The sequence below is a fragment of the Vidua macroura genome, chromosome 23 (genome assembly GCF_024509145.1).
Source record: "Vidua macroura isolate BioBank_ID:100142 chromosome 23, ASM2450914v1, whole genome shotgun sequence".
NCBI lineage: Eukaryota > Metazoa > Chordata > Aves > Passeriformes > Viduidae > Vidua > Vidua macroura.
The window spans coordinates 573467-588072 of NC_071593.1; the positions used below are offsets into that span (position 1 = coordinate 573467).

At 49.8% G+C, this 14606-nt stretch overlaps 1 protein-coding gene across 2 annotated transcripts; it reads right to left on the bottom strand.

Moving 5' to 3' along the window:
• Window positions 1-723: 723 nt before the first annotated feature.
• On the bottom strand, window positions 724-14139 carry CLDN19 (claudin 19). 2 transcript variants are annotated; one of them, XM_053997642.1, is made up of 8 exons: window positions 13104-14139; window positions 12027-12191; window positions 11707-11794; window positions 3274-3469; window positions 2870-2972; window positions 1744-1908; window positions 1403-1594; window positions 724-832 (listed from the first exon to the last, which is right to left on the bottom strand). In XM_053997642.1, exons 1-8 carry the CDS (start codon window positions 13324-13326, stop codon window positions 729-731), a joined length of 1236 nt encoding a protein of 411 aa, XP_053853617.1. In that variant the 5' UTR covers window positions 13327-14139; the 3' UTR covers window positions 724-728. The 2 variants fall into 2 exon arrangements, with proteins under 2 accessions (XP_053853617.1, XP_053853616.1); XM_053997641.1 differs by lacking the exons at window positions 724-832; window positions 1403-1594; window positions 1744-1908; window positions 2870-2972; window positions 3274-3469 and adding an exon at window positions 9253-11277.
• Window positions 14140-14606: the final 467 nt, after the last annotated feature.

The following is a 14606-nucleotide window of genomic DNA, read 5'->3' on the forward strand; positions in this document are numbered from 1 at the left end:
GGATGAGGCCACAAGCAGCAGTCAGTAATTGAGGGTGATGGGGATTGTGTTAGTGGTGGTTTCAGGTTCTAGCTTGTTTTCATAATGGTTTACAAATGCTGAAAGATGATAATTCATTTGGAAAACAGAATTCCCATTTTGTGTGAACGTAAAAACTGCATCTCCATCAAGCTTCAGACTGACTTGCCTCCTTTTGTCTGGTGTGTATGGCTTTGGTGTTCCTTCATGATCCCCCATGAAAACATGGATAACTAAGTGTTCCAGACTCCTGGTTTTACCCAGTTTTTGAGCACAAGCCTTGTGCTGCCCTGAGTCTGAGCCCAGGGAAGGTTTCTGGTGGGGCTGGTGTGGGAGGGCTACCAGCCACATGGAGTCAGTGCTGCTCCGTGTGGAAAAGACTTCCCACTGAATTCCCCCAAAGCATGGGCTGAGCAATGTCAGAGGAGCTCCTCTGCCCTCAGTATCCTGACAGCTTTCCCGGGGAACAGGGGTATCTTTCCTTAAAGCAATACCTTTCTGGGATTTATTTTCATGAAACCTGGCTGGAAGTGGGGAAAAAACCCTTCCCTGGCTGACTGCTGCAGTACCTTTGCTTTTAGCAGTCAGCTGTCTGTGTCAGAGCCTGGAAGCAGCTGCAGAAACTCAGTACAAATGCTAGTACTTTAATGGGATTGGACTGGCAGGGAGTGTCCCATATCGGGGCTGGGTGCAGGAGGTGCTGCTGGCCATCACACACAGGAATCCATGGCGTACATCTTGCTGGTGGCTGTCCGGGTGGCTGTTTGGCCCCAGGGCTGGGGATGCCTCTGGGGTTGACAGCAGCTGCTGGGGGCTACCAGGAAAGAGTTGGAGTTGTGTCATGGCCAGCAGTTGCAGGGTGACTTGGGACTGCCACACCATGGGGACACGGCAGGAGAAATTAACTTGGACAGCCATCAGGGTTAACTTCCACCCCCTAGGACCAGGCATAAGGATTGGAGATGACATCTGGGGAGGCATCACCTGCCCAATGTCCCTGATTAGGGGGGCTGTATTTCAACCAGCACATCCCTGCAGCCACTGTCTCAGGCTTTGGCTGATGACAGGGATTCAAGTCCATCACAGCCACTGCTTTGAGTAAACATTAGCACATCTTCACCAGGACCTGGAGGCCCACAGATGTGGATGGATCCCTGCACCCCCTTCATGCCCTTACAGGATTTATGGAGCCCCTTACTCAGCCCTGTTCTGACTTGTATAGCCTTCCCAGCCAAGGGGCACAAGCTGGGCACAGAGGGGTTCCCCTTGGTTAGGCTGGACCCAGCAAGAAGCTTCTGTGCCCTCTGAGCTGGTCCTTCACCCCTTAGCCCTGCAGGTCAAAAAGCTACTTAAGATAGGATGGGGTAGAATGAGACAGACTGACCTGTGCAGGAATAGAGGCAGCAGGTCAGCAGGACAGATGCCACAAAGCAGCCCGTGGAGCCAGCCATCCCCAGCCAGCACGACCACCCAAAGTCATAGTGGACTCCCAGGAATATATTGTGTGATACCAGCATGGCCCTCTCCACGTAGACGTCCACTGCATACCACACAGAGCCTATGAGCCCCAGGATGCCTAGGAGGAATGGGGCTTGTTAAAAAGAAGCATACAACACCCCATGCTCCCCAAGCCCCACTGAGGAGGTGCCGCTAGCTCCCGGCATGCTCCCCAGCTCCCTGTGGGACATGAGGTCTGTCTGCTTCAAAGCTCTCCCAGCCACGCACTCCCAGTGCAGAGTATGACTCCAGCTCCATAGCACATCTTCAGTTTGACACAAGGATCTTCCTTGAGGAACGTGATGCAGTCGAGCCCAAGGACCAGTGTAGCCAAACCCAGGCCAGCCAGGAGATCTGCCATGATCATCAGGGTCCGTGTCACCACGATCTTCACTGGGCGGGGAAGTTAAAAACAACCAGAAACAGGAATGAGGAATTATCAGAGGAACAGGTGTCTCCACTTCAGATTTCTGCCCATGTCCTGTTTGACTCACCCAGCTCATCAGTGGCCATCACATTGGAACCCACCAACCCCCATCTCTGCCATGGGCCAAAGGAAGGTGCTCAACAAGCTCATCAGAAACTTAATAAGGACTTAAACACATTATTAGACCAGCTCAAGAAACCAAACAACTCAAGGTATACCAAATTAGCACCTGGTATGTGGTCACCTGCTCAAGCCATTCTTGAGCAGAAGACCCTACTGTCCACACTGTTTTTTTCCTCCAAGTTGTGTAGCAGGTGTTTTGAACAGCAAATGTCAATATACCAGTGAAAAACTAGAGCTGGCATGGATCATATCACCAACTGTGATGGGACTGTGCCCTGCAAAGCTTCCTTCTCCACAGAGCAAGGTGGCAGCCCCCTTTAGTCCATACCATCTACTTTCCTTCTCCACTGCCTGAGTCTGTGTTGTTCCATGTCATGACCCACACAAAGGTTCTCTCTGCAGGGCTTGATGTGCCCTGTGCAGGCCAGAAGAAATGTCCCTGACAGTCACTTTGATGTGACTGTCCCTGAGCTGTGGGCATGAGTCCTTGGCCAGTGGGAATGGTCCTTGCTCTGCCTACAGCATAGCGGGTAGCAAATCCTAGGCTCTGCATGCCGGAACATGTTTGTCGTGAGGTGGCACAGCTTCACAGCCTCTTTTCAGCCTGATGACCCCATGGCAGGTCTGACTGCCAAGTTTCTGCCAAGACCAGGCTATTGGGGCAGGAGACCAAGAGCAGCCCTAGGCTGGTGTGTCTTACTTACAAAGGGCAGCTTGGTGCAATGAAAATCACTTTCCCTCTTCCCTTTCAAGAAGACTATGAGCTGTCAACTTAATAAATGCCTCCAGGCCAGGTCAGCTCACCTGGGTGGTCAGCCAGAATCGAGTCATATTGGTCACAGGTCCTGACCCCATCCTGCATGTTGGTGACACACTCCCTCCAAAGGCCCCGGCATTTGTGACTTACCTGGAAGCAGGAGAAAGGCACTCATGGAAAAAGCACCAGGGTCTCCCCAGCTTCCCATGGATCTCCCAGCCCAGCAGGGCAGATCTCAAGCTCCCACCACTACACCTGGACATTTCCTGGTGACTCCCTGCCCATACCTGCTCTCTGTTTTCTCCTGCTCCGTCCCTCTATCTCTATAATTGTCTAATCCTCCAACACAAAAAGCAGTGGGTTTGTCCCACCGTGTCCCTTTTCCAAGCTGGTGGAGACATGGTGCAACCTCATGGATGGCAGGGTACCCACCTTGCTCTCAGCTGCTCACCTTGAGGATGACGGTTGCTCTGCTCACCTTAAAGGTGGCTACTCTGCTCACCTTCCAGGTGATTTCTCTGCTCACCTCCAAGCTGTCATCAGCATTGACCATCCAGCAGTCTGTACACGTGGCCAGGAGTAGGAAGAGTGTTGAGAGAAGAGTGAGCCCAAATGCTGTCACCTGCAGGGCTGCGCTCATGGGTGACCTGCAAGGGCACAGAGATGTTCACCAAGTCTGCTCTGGCTACTTCCAGACACCCAATCTTACAAGGACAAAGTGCCACCAAGGCCAGGCATCCTCTGGATACCTAGGAGTCATCTGGGTCCTGTCTCACAGTGCTCACTTGCTGCCAAAATGCTCTAATATCCTCAGCCAAGGCTGGGTCACCAGGTTTACATTTAGAGAGAGCTTTTAGACACACAGTAATTTTGTAGTGGATACATTCCCACATTGGTTCCCTCTCTTCCAAATAGAAGATGCCAACCATCAGCACTTGCCCTTTGGCAATCAAGAGCTGCTGGAAACCACTGTCAAATAACTGCTACTACAAAAACCTGTGACCTAAGCATGTCTCCAGAGAACCTCTAGAGACCTCCATCCCTGCCATATGACTTGGTGGGTACATCCTCTGCCTTTTCTTGCTTTTGTTTTTCACTCCAAGAAAACCTGTGAGGTGTTGAACGTCCAGGTTCGAGCAAAAGCAAGTGTCCCATGGAAGTGTCCTAATCTTAAGCACAAGCCCAAAGACATATCTCCCATTCCAAGGGGGACAAAGGCTGCTTGGGGCATGATGTCAGTGTCCTGAGGAGCTGCCAAAGCTTTCCACACAGGAGAAGGGATGGCACCATTTGTTTTTCATCCTAGATGGATGTTTTCCATTCCTAGATGAAGGGACTCTGCAGAGAGGGGAGCTGTGCCCAAGGTATGAGCAGAGGACATTGTGTCTGCAAACCCTGGGCAGGAATCCTACTTTGTCATGTTTTTCAACCCAAAGTGCCAAATATTTTACTGCCTGAAGTTGCAACCACTGCAATAGCCCTTTGGACAGGGGTTCATACAAATGTGTTAATTAGCAAGACCAGATGAGTTTCTAAGCTACATGGGTTAATTGCCATGAGATGATAACTCATCATCAGCAGGTTTAGTACCTCCAGCCAGAGGCTGCCCGCCCTGGCATGGCACAGGCTCCCTGTGGGGCAAAGGTGGGAAGGAAGGTTGTGGTCCCCACACCCAATGTGCCCCATCTACCCCCACATCCCCTCTTGGGATGTCACTGGTACTAGAGGCATCACTCTCCTGTCATCTCTGAGCACTTCCATCAGCTTCACTCCAAGTGGGCAGTCTCTTAGACCCCACTTTACAATAAGTTTTTTTAATTCCCCAGGCTCCCTTCTGAGCTAATTCCCCGGAGCCTTATTTGTTTCTGCTAGACCCCGGCTGTTTTGGAGCCTTTGAAGAAAATCTGTTCAGCCACTTCAGCTATATAATCAAGAAAAAAAAGGAAGAGAAAGAAATTCTTAATGCTGGGAAAAATCAGCTCTAAACCTTGTTGATAATAAAAGGTGTTCATGGGGAGCATTACCTTTACTGCAGGCTCATCCTTGTTGCAGAGGGGTGATGACAGAATGTCTTTGTTGCTGATGATTTGGGATAAGGGATGTAGACCTGGAAGGCTTTTAAGTGCTGATGGAGTTGGATCCTGACTCATCTAATGGAGTCAGGGATACACAGCACCAGCTGGAGCTTGTGCTGGGCTATTTAAGGTTTGTCCAAGGCAGGTCAGCTGGATTTTGTGCTCTGAGACATGATGGGCATCCCTGCAGTTAGAGCAGTCATAGGCTAGGAATGGAGCCTCCCCAAAAATGTCACATGAGAAAACCATTGGAAACCTGCTGGGAACTCTCCGCAGGTGGGGCAACTATGTGTCCTGGACAAATGACCCGTTTTTAAATTAGACCTTTCAATTACTGCCTAAGAATGAGTGGCCTAAGACACTGGAATGGCCTAAGATCCAGGAGTGGTACCAGAGTTCAGAGGGTCGGAAGAGGCCAAAGAAAGGAGCTGGAATGCCAGGGTGGTAATGAGCCTCTTTGGCTGGTAATTAAGACCTTTCTTTTTTCCCCATTAAGCAGAAAACAAGTGAAAACTACTGCAGTGGTGATGGCTCAGGCACCACGTCTGGTCAGCCCCCAAGAGGTGCCTGTGAACCTGGATAGCAGCACCCCAGCTGTCTGGCACTTGGAGCTGCCCTAAAAGCTTCAGGTTTGTTCTCTAATCCCCTACTGTTTGGGGATTACACAGGATCTGTGTTTCAGCATCCTCTGAGCATCCCTGGGCTCATCTGCGCCTCATGGCTCTGCCACCGCTCATAATAATTTACTAAAATATGAATATCGATCTAATATCAATATCCAACTGAGACGGACAAAAAACTCTCTAACAGTTTAAAGTTAGAAAGTGTATATTTATTGCAACGTCCGGGCAGTACGTGGGATAATTCCCTAATGCGCACTGCAAAAATCACAGGTATTACAAAGCCCTTTTATTTACAGAAGTCTTGAATACACAAAATATGAAAGCATATTCATATCCCTGTCACTTCCTCTGCTCCGCTTCATGTGCTAATTGGCAAAAAGGCTATTAAGCATGCATAGTTTTGTTCCCTGAAATGAGTCGGGGGTCCATTTTGAGGAGGGGTCTCCAAAATGAGGAAGTAAAAGAAGTCTTCCTCGTTCTGACTTTTCTACCTTTTCAATGCATACGTGACAAATGAATCCTTGTAGCTTTCCTGTGTTCAATGTTCCTCAAGTATGGGAAGTCTGCAACTGTTTTTGTGTTCCTGAAATCTGTTTATTAAAAACATTCTGTTTTTCATAAGCACAGCTACCCAAACATAAAGTTGACAAGCAATGAGTTACTAGATCCTGGATATCTTATCTAAGATCCGGCTACTGTTAACTATGAACAAAGCCTATTTATCTACTTCGGCTAAATCAGCAACATCTAATTTAACTATCATCTGAACTTTCCTAAAATTCTTAATTCTTCAAAATTAATGTCTCAGTCCTCATCTCTCAATTCTATTTGTGGGTCATAGTTGAGGTGCACTTGGGTTTTTAGGGCAAGTTTGGTTTTTGTTGGGGTTTTTTTTTTTTTTGGTTTTTTTTTTTTTTGGTTTTTTTTTTTTTTTTGGTTTTTTTGTTTGTTTGTTTTTGTTTTTGTTTTTGTTTTTTTTGTGTTTTTTTCCCCCACTCTAGGTAATCCTCTGCAGCATTTTGCTATGGGCATTTTGGCAAAACACCAATCTTGGCAAATCCTTCAGCCCTGCAGAGACGCCCAGGTACCTGATGTGTAAGATTCCTGGGGCTTTGAGTTATTCTATTTTCCCAGAATTCTGGCACATGGCAAATCTAATGCTTTGGAATGTAGCAGTGAATCAAGGCCAAAAATGTTCAGAAGGGTTTGTGAACCTTCATTTTCCAACCTTTACAGTTCAAGAATTTATGGTTCTTGGACATCTGTGACACATTAAATACTGTGTGACCCCAAGTGATACAAAACTATATCTCCATGGTCTTGGCAACACCTATAAAATAGGTGTATTTATATTTTCTGCTCTCTCTAAACACTCAATTTATGATATATCAAACGAATTTGCCTTGTTAATGCCCAACTGAAATCTTTTTGGGGGTGAAAAGAGGCAGGTAGAGGAGCAGAACTAGGAGTAGTCTGTCACAACACAGCTAGTCTGTAGCTGAACAAGGTAAATCTGGCCATAACAAATCCAATTGAACTGACCTGGCTCATTCTGGAAAAGAGGTAACAAAGACCTAGCCAACCCTGTTCAAGCTTAGATGCAGATACACCAGTGGCCAAAGAGCTGGGGGGAGAGAGGTCCCATCCAATCAGCTATCTAAGCTGGAAGATTCAAAGGCCTTATAAAAAGGGCAGCCACATTAAGCTCAATGCTCTTTGCTGATGACTCTCCGTGTTGTGTCCTGTGTCTGTCTCCAACCCACGACTCCACATGACAGTAGTCAAATGATTAAGCTCCTTTCCCAGGTTAACGACAGTGAAAATCAGATCTTGGGTTCTATGAGGTTTGTCAAAAGCATGTGTTAAAAAAGCGCTGACCAGATCCAAACCTTGAACTTCAGCAAATATTTTATTAAAAAAACCTCCCCACCAGCTGTGGCTGGAAGGGAAAAAAAGAAAGATGTTTTCTGAGATGGGATCATCTCAGAGAACTACAGAGGACCCAGTAGATGCTGTAGGGACAGGACAGTGAATAAGAATTATTAAAAACACCACCAAATTCAAACAGCCATGGGTCAGATGTGTGAGAAAAGCTCTTCTGCATGCCTATGTGTGGGAGTCATTTTCCCTTTTCCCTCATTTCTGCCTATTTAAAAAATGGCTGTTATTTCACAGGATTCTGGCTGAAAGCAAGAGGTATGACCCAAAACCTCAATACTGCTCATTAAACTGGTGTCTTGGTTTGAAGAACAGGTGTCTGCTAGGGAAGGCAGGAGCCTCCCTTGGAATAGAGAATGTAAACCCCCTCCCCCCGAATTATTATAATTTTGAAATTAAGGGGCTCTCAGGCAAAGATATGAGGATATAGATAAGAGTTCTTTACTAGTGTGTACAACAAGGCAAGCAAAACAATAACTATGACGTTAACAGAACCAGGGACCCAGTAAAAGCCTTTTTGGCTGCTGGCACTTTCCCCTTTGGTGCAGTTACCGTCACAGCTGGTAGGAATGAGCAAAAAAATCCCGGGGTGGTGGACTAGATGTATTAGAAGTTCCGCAGTGGTAGCTGGAACTCAGGGACGGTGCCGGCTACAGCATGAAGAAACCCAGAGCCGTAGCGAAAACACAGCGGGGACGGCCCGGCTCGGGGCCTTGCAGGGAGAGGCGAAATTCAGGATTCTCAGGGCGCACGAGCAGTTGGGGATCGGTCCCTCAGAGCTGAACTCTGGTGCCGGTTCTCCCTGCAGTAAGCGACAGCCTGGCCGTCCTCCTCCGATGCCAAAGAGCAAGAGCACCCAGCTGCCTCCAACCCTGTCTTTTTACCTGCCCCCCATTCTCGTGGTATCTCTGTCCCTCGGAGAGAAACTCCCCGAGAAAAAAAAAGGTATAGCCAGATGCTCCATTCCTCTCCCGACTTCAGACACAGTCTTTTGTCTTTCTTAAGTACCCATAAGTATCCATAAGTACCCAGTAGTAAGTTTCCTAGCAACGTATGGGGAAAAAAAAATTCTGTAAGTAAAAGTAAAGAAACCAAATCCCCAACAACTGGTTTAATGACCAAAAGATGTCTGTTTCAGCCTGCCTGTGCTGTGAACAAAGGCAGATCCCCCTCTACGATGTGCTTCCAGCCTAGGTGTCCATCCCCAGGGAGCCTTCAGGTGACTATTGTGACTATGTCACAACAACCACCAAGGACAGCAACCACCCAGGACAGCAAATCCCTGGGTTTGAGGTGGGATGGGATGTATTTCTGGACCAGGTACAGGGGGCAAGACGAGGATGCTAATACGACACAGCAGCCATGCAAAAACCTGGATGGAAAACATGATCTCTGAAGAAAAACATGCATAGCAGGGATCACGTCCCTGCCTAGGGGATTAGAAATCAGCTTAAATTAGTAAATACCCAATTAGGCACAAGTCAGCTCTGAATTCACGGAAAATGGGAGAAAACAGGGAGACTTCAGCTATGAGGGCTCATAAGAGGGCCCATAAGTGGAAGATGCTGGTGGCATTTCAGCCTTGGGAAGAGACTTGTGGAGGGGCCAAGCTGGATTCCCAAGGATTTAACCTGAAGTTAAGAAATTTGTAAGACCACATCCCTACCTTTGAGAGCAACACGCGGCAAAAGATGCAATATATTTAGCCAGGAGGGCAAGAACCATTGAGGACTTGGGGCTCCTGCCACACTGCAGAAGTGGCTCTGAACCAGCACTGGAGTCACTGGAGGGGACTTGTGCAGATGGGGAGTGAGGGAAGATCAAAGAGACAGTTCCAGAAAGATGCCCATGACTGAAAATATTTTAATACCACCAAATCACAATTTTGAGTACAAAAAGCAAAGAAGAAAGAAAAAGGCATTAAAAAATCCCCACCTCTCCCATTTCCAAGGCCATGCATCCCATGGAAAAGTTAATGGAATTTATATTAATAGAATAAAAACATTCTTTACACTGAAATATAAAAAGGCCTTTTTAGTATGGTGGGTTTTTTTTGGGGGGGGGTTTGTTTTTGTTTGTTTAAAACTTTGTTTTAAAGCACAAAGTTCCTTTTCAATCCTTACTGCAGTGGCTTAGGTTGGTGTTTTTCAAACCCCAAAATCTGGGTTCAGCACCTGATGAGTGATGTCAGCCTACAAGCACTGCTCTCCCCTGAGGGGTGCAGGTCCCAGTTTTACAGGGGGACTGCAACCTAAAAGAGATAAAGGCAGTTAATGCCAGGGAGAAAGAGAGAAAACACCCCTGCTCCACCCGGGGGAAAAATAGCATTGTTTCTCCTCCAGCACAGCCAGGGACCCAGACCCGGGCATGGCCATATCATCAAATAGAGGGAAATTAAATAAAACGTAAGGAAAGAAAATAAAACAGAGAAAAGTAGAGTAAAATAAAATAGAGCAAAATAAAACAGAGAAATAGAAAATAAAATAAAGCAAAATAAAATAGAGCAACCCAAAATTAAAAAAAAAATCAGCTTTCTCTTCATATTTGGGTTTAAAAATAAAATAAAATAATAGATAATGAAGCTGTTTGGATAATTTGCTGTGTCCTTCCCTGTGGGTTGGTTGGCCCAACACCTGCAGCAAGGCTGGAGGGATGGAGTACAGAGAGTTTGGAGGATTTACAGAAGAAATCGGAGCTTTGGCAGTCGCAAAACAATTAGTAGCAGTAGAATAGAGGTACAAAGTGGTGGAGGTAATTAGCACGTTGTGTTTGGAACCTTCACTGTCTGCTCTAGGGGATCCTGGCAGGTAAGAGGGATTTGGACACAGCAGGGAGGCACCAAAATTCAGGGCTCTGCCCATCTGCCACTCAAAATAGTTGAGTTGGGCACCAAAACTAAAAACAAATAATTTGTGTTCAGAGCCCCTTTTTGCTGCTTTAATTTGCCCAAACTCATTTATTCTTGTTTAACAAGGCACAGCCTGGTCCTGGACAGGAACGGGTCCAAGGTAGGCTTGGGCTGGCAGAGCTCAGCTGGAGCAACTGGCCTCCAGGCAGAAATCAATAATAATTAATAATAATTTTAAGTGTTGCTTTTCAGTAGCAATGAGGCAGGGGAATGGTGCACCCTGAAAGCATCCCTCTGCCAATAGCGGGGTGTGGGGATGCTTGAACCCCAAGTTGGGCTGGTGCTGTTAGAAGTGAAAACCTCATCCAAGGAAAACCAAGCACTGGCTTTCCTCCCTGCTTGCTCCTGAAAACATGATGTGGGAGAAGTGTGGCCATGGTACAAAGTGCTTCTGTGCAGCACACCCCCGTGGGATTGGCCAATTGGCTCTGTGCCTCTGTGCCACTGGCATCAGCCTCTCTGCATCACCCCCACATCATCCCTGTGACAGACAGACATGGCCTGACCACAACGTGGGGCTGGGGGTGCCACCCCGCCCAGATGAGGAGAACATGGCAATGATGGATATGGGAGGTGTGGCACTTAAAACCTCTACTTTATAGGCTGGCACTGAAAATGGTGCTGAAACCTGGAAGGTAAGAAGGAGAAAGGTCTCACAGGGAATTCAGGGTCTAGGCAGGGTGGGAGCACCAGGGTCTTGCCTGTTTTTGGGAGGGAAGGGAGGCATTGGGCAGCAGGAGCACAGGGTTAGGGCTCAGACATACTCCCGGGCTGCAGAGGGCTGTGACTGCTGATGGTACTGCTGTCCTCGGCGCTCCTTGGCAGGGCAGGAGCAGCACAGGAGGGACCCCCCCAACATGGAGAGGCTGGCGGCCCCCCAGCCCACGAAGAGAGCAGAGCCAAATTCGTACCTGTGGTGAAAGGGGCGAGGGAGCATCAGGGAGGGGCAGAGAGGCACAGGTGCAAATGAGATGGGCAACAGGATACTCGAAGCCCTGACGAGGTGATCAAGGTGATGTCAAGGCAGATTTTGGTTCTTCCCTCTCCATCCTCATCTTTCCTGTTGGCTGTATCCAGCTCCCACGTGTCCCCATCTTTTAATCCTCCCCTGGGCTGGAATTCCACATGTGCACCATTACCCTTTCCCAGCTTGTAACAGCTAAAGCTTTAGCATCAGGGACATCTTCTGCAAGGTGGCAGCGAGGGCTGGCAGAGGTCCCACCCATGGGGCACACTGGCCCACAATGCTTTGCCTCACCAAAACCAGCAAGTGAAGGTCCAATGGGAAGTGCAGGGACAAGACAGGATTCAGAAGGGCACCCCCTGAGCCAGGCTCTTACCTAGCGTTGATGGGGATGGTGCTCTCTCTGAAGAACTCATAGGTCACCTGTGTTGCATACAACGACACGGCAGCCAGTGTGCACAGACCTGGGCACAGAATCATGGAATCACAGAATGTTTTGGGTTGGAAGGGACTGTTAAATATCACCTAGTCCAAAGCCCCTGCAGTGAGAGGGTTGTCTAGCTTTTCCACTAGACATCAAACGTTGACTGTCAGTGATATCCAGCCCTCACCAAACTGCTCCCCTTCCTCTATCAGTGTTGAAAGGAGTTTGAGGATTCCTGTACCACTGATGCATGAAGGCTAGAGCTGCCTTACCAGAGAGAATGAAGAGAACACCTCCAGCAACAGCTACGCGGCTTTTGGTGACAGGATCCTCCTCCCCAACTTTAGTGCATTTCATGCCCATCACGCTCATGATGATGCCAAAGAAGCCCAGGAGGAGAGAAATGACCATGAGAGCCCGGGATGTCTGGATGTGAACTGCAAGGGGAGAAGAAAAACTGCTTGCAGCAGGTGCCTTTGGCCACAGCCCGGCACTGGAAGCAAGGTCACTTGTTCCATGCTGGTGATGGATCTGTCCTTAACCATGTCCTTGCTCTGTAGCTCCTGTGTCATATCCTCCCCACTTGACAGATATGGAGACCTCAGCTCAGCTCAAGATACTGCTCCCAATGCCTTCCCTGACCTTCCTCCCTGCCACCCTCATCCTGGTCATGACCAGGCTGGGCTAGGAAACACCTTGCCAGGAACAGCACCACAGTCACCAAATGCCAAAAGGGTGATGCACAGTCATAGTGGGGGGGTTTTGATGTCCCCATGTGGCACTGTTGGTATCTAAATGTGATGCCCACACGGGAGCTCAAACCTGCAGGGGCCAGGAGTGTCCCAGCCACACAAAGGGGCTCAAACCCACAGGGCCAAGAGAGGCTCAGTCCTGAGATGGGGAGGTTGCGGCCCAGGAGTCACAGATGGAGAGGGAAGCTTGGACCCACATCGAGGCTCAGCTCAGTGGATGAGTGGACTCAGACCCTTCTGAGGAGGGTCAGAGATACAATAGGGGTGGGGGCAAGAAGGACTTGGACCTGAAGGTGACTCAGGCTCCAGGAAGAGCCAGGGGAGCTGAGATGCATAAGCAAAGGGGGCATCCAGATGTGAAGAGGGTACAGACCTGTTGAGGATGTTTGTTCAAACTCATACAGGTGGGTTCAAACACAGAGAAGGGCTCAGAGCCATGTGGGGAAGGGTCAAACCCACAGCGGGGCTCAGACAAAGGGGCAAGGACAGCTCAGGATCCCAGGGGAGCTCAGACCGAAGACAGAGACGGGGAGGGGGGACTGCACCCAGGAAAGAAAGCGGGGCTCATCCTACGGAGCCCCGGGCCCCCGTACCCACCTTCGAGGGAGAGCAGCGAGTCGTGCAGGCGGCACTGCACCTGCCCGGTGCTCTGGGCGGCGCAACTCATCCACAGCCCCTCGTGGAGCCCCACGGCCGTGATGATGGCGTCCCCGGCGTACGAACTCTGCCGCCACTGCGGCAGCACGGCGGCCGCCAGTCCCGCCACCCAGCCGGCCAGCGCCGCCAGATACCCGGCCAGCTCCCGCGCCCCGCCGGCCATCGCCGCCCCGCGCCTGGCCCCGGCTGAGGGAGAGCGGCCGTGGGAGGAGGGAAAAGGCCGGAGGAGGGGCTCTGAGGGGGAAGACGGGCCGGGGAGGGGGGGGATTTAAGGTGAAGGGAGAGATGTGGGTCTTGCGCGACGAGATTTAGGTCCCGGGGGGGGATCTTTTGATTCTTCGAGTAGGAGAGTTGGGGCCAAGGGAGTGGGTTACTTGGAGCTTAGGGGGAATTGGGTACCGGGAGGCGGGAATTAAGAAGCCTGGAGGGGGAGCACCGGGGCCCAGGAGAGAGCATTAGGTCTGACGGGGAAAGATTTGAATCTGAGGAGAGTGATTTAGGGTTGGAGGCAAGGGATTTGAATCCTAGAGGGAAGAATGTGGTCTTAGGGGAAAGCTTTGAGGCATGGAGGGTATTTGGGTACTACAGGAGAGATTTGAGTCTTGAGAGAGATGGAAACCGTCAAACGACAGTGGAGGGATATGGGAAAATGGAGGGAGTGGGTTAGTGGGAAGTTACCATCCTTGACCCCCTGCCGTGGGCTGGGAGGCCCCAGAGGTCACTCCAGGAATTCAACAGGGAGCAGGGAAACGGTTCATTCAGTGAGGGAATTCAGGCACACCATGCCACCATGGCACCAACAAGAGAAGCCATTGTCAGTGCAGGAGAGGGACCGGGGGTGTGGGGAACACGTGTCACCACCCTGGTGACACCAAGTCCATTGCAGCCCCAGGACCTGGCAATCGTTAACTGCCATGGCCTCATCAGCAGTCTGCTCACGCGCTCAGGCAGCTGGGGGTGGATGCTGGGATGGTGGGCAGCCTCCACTGGGACCGTATGTTCATCCTGGAGAATACATCCTCCAGATCCCCCCTTGCCCACCCCAATGCTGAATGGCCCTCCAAGTGAGATTGGGGTGCTGGGTGGCTGCACATGGGGCAGGATTTATTTGCTCACATTCCTGGGATGGTTATGGTAATGGCCAGACATCTGCGGGAACAATTCAATGTCCTTGGGGGGGGGGGAGGGTGTGCCAGGGTGCTCAATGCCCTTCTTATTCAAGTTCCCTCCTCACTGGAATATCCCACTCTATGGGAGCAGGGTCCAGGGGATGCTCAGCTGGAGATTGCATTGCCCCTACTGACCCTGGGGCACCCTGTCTCCCACAAACGCCTTTGTGAGGCTACAGGGCTACAATACTCCTGGGCAGATGCTTGCCAGGAGGGAAGGTTGTACCCCAACACTGACGACAGCCAAAGGGTGGCACCAGCCTTCAGTCCCCAC

What these genes read in the sequence shown, in the direction of transcription:
- CLDN19 (XM_053997642.1), bottom strand. Translation starts at nt 13,326, where the DNA reads ATGGCCGGCGGGGCGCGGGAGCTGGCCGGGTATCTGGCGGCGCTGGCC. An exon ending in GAGCAACCGTCATCCTCAAG is followed by an intron (nt 2,973 to 3,273) that starts GTGAGCAGCTGA and finishes TCCTGCTTCCAG; the next exon opens with GTAAGTCACAAATGCCGGGG. An exon ending in GATTCTGGCTGACCACCCAG is followed by an intron (nt 1,909 to 2,869) that starts GTGAGCTGACCT and finishes TTCCCCGCCCAG; the next exon opens with TGAAGATCGTGGTGACACGG.